Genomic DNA, 9,254 nt, shown 5'->3' with positions numbered 1-9,254 from the left:
GCCCCTTGGTCCTTGGATCCTACAATTACGATTTGCTAATTGACCATGCATGCCATACATAGGAGAATCGATCAAAATCAAGGCACCCTGAGCTCCCGGGATCTATTTTCCATTCCATTCCAACCACGGTCTGATCGCCGCGCACCATGCAGCTATCATCTTCGCACTCGGTCCGCCCACTAGACTGAAACAAACCGCCAAGGCAACAAACGAACGCGCGCGAATCACTGCGCTATATTAAACCATGCCGCCATCGCGGATCGGTCGCTGCTCTTCCAGCCACTCGTCGTCCCTGGCCATGCCGTCGAGCTGACATTGTTCGGTTGCACGAAAGGAGGAGGCGATCGATCGGCACCATCGATCATCGATCGGTCACAGCAAGGACGCCATTGTTGCCATGTCCTCCGACGCCGGCGGCAAGGTCATGCCCAAGTCCAGAGCTTCCTTCTTCCTCTACGGCCTTCTCCTCTACGTGCTTCTGCCCGTGCTGGCTGTCTACGTGGTCGCCTTCGCGCTCTCTCCGTTCTACTCCGGATCGCGCCCGCCGGCTGGAGGAAATGCCGTGGCTCGTCTTGCGGCGGGCGCGGATGGAGTGCGCAACTCTTCTTCGTCGTCGTCACCGTCGTCCGCTATGATACGAGGTCCGCCGACGCCGGTGGCACGGACGAAACCGAGGGCGGACGCCGCACCGACGGGCCTGCGGCACATCGTGTTCGGCATCGGCGCGTCGGCGTCCCTGTGGGAGAGCCGGCGGGAGTACATCAAGGTATGGTGGCGTCCGGGCAAGATGCGCGGTTTCGTGTGGCTGGACAAGCCGGTGCCGGAGTACTACTCCCGGAACTCCTCCACGGAGCTCCCCGGCATCAAGATCAGCGCGGACACGTCCAAGTTCCCCTACACGCACGGCGCTGGGAGCCGGTCCGCGCTGCGGATCTCCCGCATCGTCTCCGAGAGCTACCGCCTGGGCCTCCCCGGCGTCCGGTGGTTCGTGATGGGCGACGACGACACGGTGTTCTTCCCGGACAACCTGGTGGACGTGCTGTCCAAGTACGACCACACGCAGCCGTACTACATCGGGAACCCGTCGGAGAGCCACATCCAGAACCTCATCTTCTCCTACGGCATGGCGTTCGGCGGCGGCGGGTTCGCCATCAGCCGCGCCCTGGCCGCGCAGCTGGCGCGCATGCAGGACGGGTGCATGCACCGGTACCCGGCACTTTACGGCAGTGACGACCGGATCCACGCGTGCATGTCCGAGCTGGGCGTGCCGCTGACCCGCCACCTCGGGTTCCACCAGTGCGACATCTGGGGCGACGTCCTGGGATTGCTGGGCTCCCACCCGGTGGTGCCGCTGGTGACGCTGCACCACTTCGACTTCCTGCAGCCGCTGTTCCCGGGGGCGAGGTCCCGGACGGCGGCGCTGCGGAGGCTGTTCAAGGGGCCCGTGCGACTGGACCCTCCGGCGGTGGCGCAGCAGTCGGTGTGCTACGACCGGGAGAAGCAGTGGACGGTGTCGGTGTCGTGGGGGTTCGCCGTGGTGGTGATCCGCGGGGTGCTGTCGCCGCGGGAGATGGAGACGCCCATGCGCACCTTCCTCAACTGGTACAAGCGCGCCGACTACACGGCCTACTCCTTCAATACGCGGCCCGTGGCGAGGAACCCCTGCCAGCGGCCGCAGGTTTACTACATGCGGCGGTCGCGGATGGAGAGGCGGCTGCGCCGGCGGAATGGCAACGCGACGGTCCTGACGACGGTGACCGAGTACGAGCGGCACCGCGTTGTGAATCCCGTCAGGTGCCGGTGGCGCATCTCCGACCCGGCCACGCTGCTGGATCGCGTCGTCATCGTCAAGAAGCCCGACCCCGACCTATGGAAACGGGTACGCATTACCCTCGTTCCATTTCCATTGCATTCCTTTCATATGATCTGTATTTTCGTCCAATCGAAGTTTGTTTCTTGTGAATGCTGAATTACTGATGTGATCCTACTTTGCAGTCTCCGAGGAGGAATTGCTGCAGGGTAATATCGTCCCCCAATAACGGCACCAATGATCGGACGATGGCCGTCGACGTAGGTGTCTGCAGGGACGGCGAGTTCGCCAGAGTTTAGCGAGGTGAGCTGCCTCCCTTCACATAATTGTTTTGCCAATGTGCATGGCATGATACTACTTTCCTTGCATGCATCTGAAATTCCTTTGTTTCCGCATGCAGAGAGCTAGCTAGGAGGTGTACTAGGACAGCAAAATGGGAGCAAATGGTGCCATGACCTGACAAGATTATCTAGTTTTGGTAGACCGGGCAAGCCGCATCCAGGCGATCAGCAATTTCAGGAGTCTTGCAGAAGCTCGCGGCGGCGGGTCGCACGCTGGTAACCGTGCACCAGCTGCGGTCAAATTAGACCTAGATTTAGGGGGGAAATGATCTGAGATCGATCGATGCAATGTAATTACGGGAGTACCTGGTTCATGTTAATTTTGTCTTGTGATGTGATGCACCGATCCTTTGTATCATGTCAATCACGTTTTGGCGCATTATCTGATGCGTTCGCCGTCGCTTCACTGGCAGGCACGATAACATTGGATAGGTGGAGCAATGTCCATAGGTGGGAGAGTGACAAAGATTAGTTCCTGTTTATTTCTCAAAACCTAAGGCGACTAAGGATTAGTTAAAAGTCAACATTTTTTCAAGTTTGATCAAGTTTATATATAAAAAATATGAATATTTACAGTACTGAATATCAGTAGATTTATCATAAATTATATTTTTCTTAACATGTCCATTCGATATTGTAGATGTAAATATTTTTTCTAAATATTTCATTAAAGGTAGTAAGATTTGACTTTTAACTAATCCTTAGAGACCTTGAATTTTAATATGGAGGGAGTATGAGATCGTTGCACAAGAATTTTTTTGAGAATCTTGCTAAACCTACAGGATCCCTTTTTATGGGTTGGTAATGCTACCAAAAGAAAGTACCATTTTGTTAAGTGAAAATGAATACACAAACCAAAAAAGCAAAGATGGCTTGTGTTTGAAGGGTCTAACAAAATTCTATATTAGATTGATGTGTGAGTGGTGGTGGAAATGGTAATGGTCATTGGCAAGACTTCAAGAGGAAACAATATTTCACATATGATTGGCTGTTTTTTTTTTTTTTTTGCAAAACAAAGGCCTTCTGAAATCAGCTCTCTCATCTGATATGATGCATGTGAAAGATCTCTATCTGACTGGAAGAATGATGAAAGTGGGGAATGAAAAAAAAAGAACAAGTTACCTCTAAAAGACAATTTTCCAGAAATGTTCAACATTTGTAATGAAGAAACGATCTCTCTAGCAGATACTGCTATACTTGGTTGGAGATTTTGTTTTAGAACATGGTTATATGTATATCTTCAAGAACTAATGAATGGGCTTGTCAATCTGTTAGTTCACTCACCTTTTTGCAAATAGACAAAGACATGCCAAGTGTGAAATCGGTGTATAAACATCTTTGCAGCAATAGTTTGGACATATCTCGAAGGTTGAGGCTCATTTGGCACAATGCCATAGCAACTGAACAGTACATAAAGCGTAAGTGGACATGTAACTCTAGGTGTTAATTTTGCAATGAAAGGGAATCTATATTATATATTTTCTCTGAATGTCCTGGAGCCAAATTTAAAACAATTGGTTCTAACATTTGCCATGGATCCTTCTCTCGACTCTCCTTGTGGTTCCCCTAGTTTGTTCTTGCTAGTCGCAATTCCTAAATTGTTGTCATTGTTTCTATTCATTGGGCTATTTGAAAACTTTGTAACAAGCTTGTTTTGAAGAAGGATTTATTAAATTTGTTGATCTGATCAGTTATTTTGTTGTTTTCATGAAATATTGGGTGGGTTTTATAACTATGCAGATGTAAGTGATCTAAGAGCTGGAGGAGATAACTTGCTCAACCTTGCCATGCATTCAAGTGGATCTGCCTCTCATGCAGTCCCCTTTCGCCTAGGTGATGCTCCACACCAAGATGATCGGCATGAAGATGATGATATCATTGATCCCTAAAGTAGGAACATTTTCTGGACCTGGTCTGGCGTTGAAAAAATTGAGGGTTTGGGAAAAAATTAAATATGATGGATCTCTTGGTGGAATTGCTCTCTTCACGCATAATATGTCGGCAATTTTTTTTTGGTTTATGTGAAACACTAGCACTAGGCGACGCCCCCTCTTTTTCAGATATTTGTTTGCACAAAAAAGGATACTAGGTGTAGGGGCTATATTTTGATATTTGATGGTAATGAACATCCATCATTCGCAGGATCTCGCTTGGAAAAAATGCACGATAACATGGGAGGTACTATACACTTTGCCACACCTCACACACCTGGATGGGTGTTTTGGTCTGGCCCACGCTTACCTTCTCTCTTATCTTTACTTTTTCGTTTTTTCGTTTTTTACTTTATTTTTTATTTTTTACATTTTTCAAAAGCTGACTATTTTTCAACCTCAATTTTTGAATCTGATTTTTTTAAAAAAATTATTTTTAAACTGATCTGAATATTTAAAAAAACCAAATATTTTAAATATAAATATTTTTAAATTTGAACATTTTTTGAACTTGAACATTTGTGAATATGAATATTTCAAATTTTTGTTTTTATGTACATTTGTGAATATGAATATTTCAAAAATTTAACATTTTTTAAAATGTCCACATTTTTCGAATTTGAACTTTCTTAGAATTAAAAACACATGATTGAAAAAACACCTAGCATCTAGCTAGGCCGGGCCAGTACCACGGAGGGGTGTGCGACGCCGACCTAATCGGTGTATATGCAAGCTTAGTTTTTTTTCTTTGAGCTTGAGCTAAGTATGCACCATAATGGCAGATTCCTATACGCCTTCTGTGGTGGCGCGTTTGCCCGCAGCACTCATCTCTTGTAGCCTATTTTTCTGTAAAATTTGGATTATGGGCCTCGCCCGAGGTGAGTGGTTTTTTATTTTTTTTCTGCTCTGGTTTTCCTTGGTTTTCGGTTGCGGGTTTTCTTTTGGTTTTTGGCCCTTTTCTGTTGATTTTATTTGTTTTTTCTATTTTATGTTTCTTTTTCTATTTTTTAACTTTATTTGTTTTAGATTTTTTAAATATTTGAATCTGGAAAGTTTAGATTATGTAAATGTTCAAAAATTCAGAATTACTCAGATTTTAAAAAATTACTAGATGTCAAAATTGTACATATTTCAAAAAAATCTTATTTCAATTTTTAATATTTGAAAATTGTTGATATTTCGTATTATTCATATTTCAAAAAAATCAGATCTAAAAAATGTTCTGATTTTGAGAATAATATTTTTTTATAATAAGACGTGAAAATTGTTCAATTTTAAATTATATGGAAATTGATTTTGTTCATACTTTGAATTTATCCGATATTTAATTGTGCTCGCATTTTTTTTTGGAAATAGGCGCTCCATCTCGCACCCCAGCGAGCGGTGTACAGGACGGGCCCGATAATGCCTTAATGATCGTAGCCTCGTAGGTCGTAAAAAAAAGCTATAGGGCCTAATGTAAAGTTGGTTTGAGCTGCAGTCAAGTTAGTAATCATAGACCATGGTTCAAGGGAAGTGCTATACGCTGACCTGGTCGGCTCCGCGGCCCATATCTCATTCTTTTTTCTCTTTTTTCTAATTCTTTTTTGTTACTAATATTTTTCTTTTTAAGAAATCTAACATTTTTTATGAAACTATTTTTCCATATTTTTTCAAAATATGAACATTTTAAAATTTAGAACGGTTTTATATTGTGAACATTTTTTGAATATTTTTTCAAAATTTGAACAATTTTATTTTTTAAAAGTTTTAAATTTGAATATTTTTTTAGATTGAACATTTTTGAAATTTGATTTTTTTAGGATTGAACATTTTTGAACTGTGAATTTTTTTTGGGATAGAACATTTTTTGAGATTTAAACATTTTTTAAAATCTATTTTTATAAAGTATGAACAATTTTTTGAATATAGTACTTTTCAAAATTTCAACAATTTCTTTTAAAAATCTTAATGTTTTCGAATCTGAAAAATAAAAAGAAACATAAGAGAAAAAAGAAACATAAATGAAAAAGAAAAAACGAAAAAAGAAACAGAAAATGAAGTACACCGCGAACTGGGCCGGCCGCCGACCAGGCCGGCCCATACCGCGTGCGGGGTGTGCGGCGTGCGGTAACGGCCGACCTGGTCACATCACTAGATCCAAGGCCCGCATTTTTCCCCAAATCCAAATGGGGTTGACACCCCAAACATGTTTTTTCCCAAATGTTTAGGTTCTTAGAAACCTCCAAATCAAATGAGTCCTAAGCATCAACGCGAGACTGAAAAGGAGCTCCCGCTCCGCTCCCGTGCGGCTGAGCCGGGCCACACCGGAGCGCTGCAGATCCGGTGAGCGACCAGCCTCCCCGTCTCCCCCGTCCTCGCCGCCACCAGCGAGCTTCGTTAGGCAAAGCTCTGGCAGCGCTGTGGCGGCGAGGAGCCCTCCTGCGCGCGGGATCTAGGCGGCCTAGCTCGGCGTCCTTTTCCGGCGGTTGCGGCTGGGCGGCGGCCGGACTATGGCGGCACGAGGCGGCGCGGTTGCTGCGTGTGGTGGCTCCTTCGGTGGCTTCCTCGGTAGAGGGCGGTGGGATTCCTGGCCCGTGGCCCGTGGTGGGTCTTGGCGTTGGTAGTCGGCGTGGCCGCGTTGGGCAGCGCGTCGGGTGGTTATGGAGGTGTTGATGCCCTTTGTACTTTCTCCTGCTAGCATGGTGTTGGGCGGAGCCATCGTCTTCGATGTAGTTTGCCTCCGCGTGGTGTGGTGCTTCTGGCTCGGGTCGACGAGCTATCTATTTCTGGCGGTTTGGTGGTGGTTGGTGTTGTGGTCGTGAGGTTCGTCTCCTCTTTACTCAGCTATCAGCTTGCAGCGGGTTGCCGTTGGGGCTGGCGGGTGCCGTGGTTTCGCACTGGCGGCCACGGTGGTAATGAGATTCCCACGCGGGGGGGGGGGGGTCGTGCCTGAGTGTCGAACCCCTCTGTCTTGCCATCAGTGGCAGAGGATGTTGCTTTCGTCTGTCCAGGTGTGCCCCATAGTGATGCACATGGCGGCCATGGCCATGGGTGCGGTCTCCTCTCCAATGCGAGGTGAGTCGTGGCAGTGGTGGTGGTGGCTTCTTCTTGCTGGTTGTTGGGATCTAGTGTCGGGTCCTTCTCTGAGCTCTTCAGCGCGTTGAGGGTGCTCCATGTGAGAGTGCTCAATGGGTGTGTCTCTGCTTTGTGATGCCCTTTGACTCCAGTCGGTGGCACACAGGCGTCGTAGTGTCATCTCGGCTGCACGCGCCCTTTCAGCCACACCCTCGACACAGGTGGTGTCGGTGCATAGTGTGGTCTCGGATGCATGTTGCCCTTCGATTATGTCGATGGTGCAGTGTCGTTGCTGGGTCTTGGTGGACCAAAGTAGTTCGATTACTCCGGCAAGGCCTCGAGCTGGGTGTCCCTCCGGCATGTCCCGAGGGCTCTTCATTGTGATCATTATACTTGGGTCGTGATGAGTTTTCTCATCGGCCAGCCGCTCCCCCAGGTTTACGGGGTGGCCACTTTTCTCCTCAGTCTTGTGTGTTGTCGGTGTGTGTTTTTTCTTTTTATTCTCCTCTCTTGTAACCTCCCTGTACTATGGTTCATTTGAACCTATCTTGTAGAGGCTGAAAAGCTTCATAGGCAACTTGACTGAATATATGTTCAGGCTGGCTTACGTCTGCCGTAGTTATAGTAAAAAAGAGAGTCCTAAGCTCTCAAACGAGAACCATCCCAATAACCTAATAGGATCAGACGAAGTTTTAGAGGAAGCCACCATGCGAAGAACCAACACCATTTCAACAAATAATATCTTTTTTTAACGAAAGGGGTCGAAGACCCTGATGCATGTAAAATGTATACATGAACTTTATCCTTTATCATATTGAATTCCCACATATTTACAACATTAGTTAACAGTATAATGGAACCACTTAGGAGCCTCCACAGCGTTTTGGGTCATCTTGGTGTGTCTGTCCGCCGTATTGGGCCGGCCCATCATCTCAGAGGGCTGCTACTCTGAAGACCTACCTGGGTGGAATGTCGTCAATCTTACCAAGAAACCGTTCAGTCATAAAGACAAGATCCACGCAACAAAGGATCTCGAGGCCAGCTCGTTCCCACAGCAAGCCCAACGGTCAAGCGAGTTAAATATGGTCGGGAGGAAAAAAAAAGAAAAGGAGAGAGAAGGGGGCGAAGCGAGGCGATTGGAGTCCGCCATCAAAGCCTCGACTGAGTTAATCAGCCGTTACCAAAACAGCGTTCAACCCCTCTCCTGATTTTACGCTCTCTGCTTTACTTTCCATCGGATCTGCCCCCTCCTCCTTGTCTGGCAGCTTACGCAGTGAGCTCCGGCTGGATGAGCGTCCTCCCGATCCAGGTACCCTCTACTTTTGTCAAGGAGGCAGTTCTTGGTTCAGGTGCTATCTATCTATCGTGGACTACACCCAGAATGCATGTGTTCTTTATTGATTTGTGAAATTATCAAATTAGTTCTTCAACTGGACTTTGTTATGTGGCATCCCAGAATATGAAGATAATGACGGGTCACTCGATTCATCTTCGAGTTTAACCGCCTAAGGCTATCCGATGATGGAGGGACTAGGGAGTCTTTCATATTCTCATTTAGAAACGCTATGGTAATAGGTAGCTTTTCTGAATTGACGTTGTTCTCCACGGTTTGCCCGCAGGATGGAGAGATCATGAGTGGCATCAGTGGTTTGGGCTCGGATGCTTATAATGTTGACCGTAAGCACATTGTATAATTGTTACCATGTGCTATTTTTGGTACGTGTTTCTATGTTTCAGTACAAATCAGGGTGTTTGCTTAGTTTTAAGAAATTTTAGTACTTCAAGTTCCGTTTGTTCAATGTTCCCATACTGCTTTTTGAAGAACATTAATATAACTATGCCATCAAATGTTAAATAAATGATTTTTGAAGAACATGAATTATATCTATGTTGAAATCTGAAACAGGGTGCATTAGGTACGCAAAAGGAGGAGAGGGTGGCCGTCTCATTTGCAATCTCCTAGCCGCAAAGTGGAACGCCTTACGTCTGTCACTTGGATAGTTCGCGGCGGAGGAAGGGGCCATGGAGATCGGAATGCAGTACCAGGCGAGCACCCTCCAAAGCGCATCAGAATATCTGCCATGAGTTGTTTCCCTTCGAAAGTACAGCTCCATT

General features: G+C 46.5%; 1 protein-coding gene across 1 annotated transcript; it reads left to right on the top strand.

Moving 5' to 3' along the window:
• Nucleotides 1-218: 218 nt before the first annotated feature.
• LOC124694168 lies at nucleotides 219-2,109 on the top strand. The gene is made up of 2 exons (XM_047227185.1): nucleotides 219-1,879; nucleotides 1,996-2,109. The coding sequence occupies exons 1-2, from the start codon at nucleotides 398-400 to the stop codon at nucleotides 2,107-2,109; spliced, it is 1,596 nt and encodes a 531-aa protein (XP_047083141.1). The 5' UTR covers nucleotides 219-397.
• Nucleotides 2,110-9,254: the final 7,145 nt, after the last annotated feature.

The sequence above is a fragment of the Lolium rigidum genome, chromosome 3, assembly GCF_022539505.1.
Source record: "Lolium rigidum isolate FL_2022 chromosome 3, APGP_CSIRO_Lrig_0.1, whole genome shotgun sequence".
NCBI classification, from domain to species: Eukaryota; Viridiplantae; Streptophyta; class Magnoliopsida; order Poales; family Poaceae; genus Lolium; species Lolium rigidum.
Note: the sequence above shows the minus strand (reverse complement) of the source record. Positions and strands in the feature narration are given on the sequence as shown.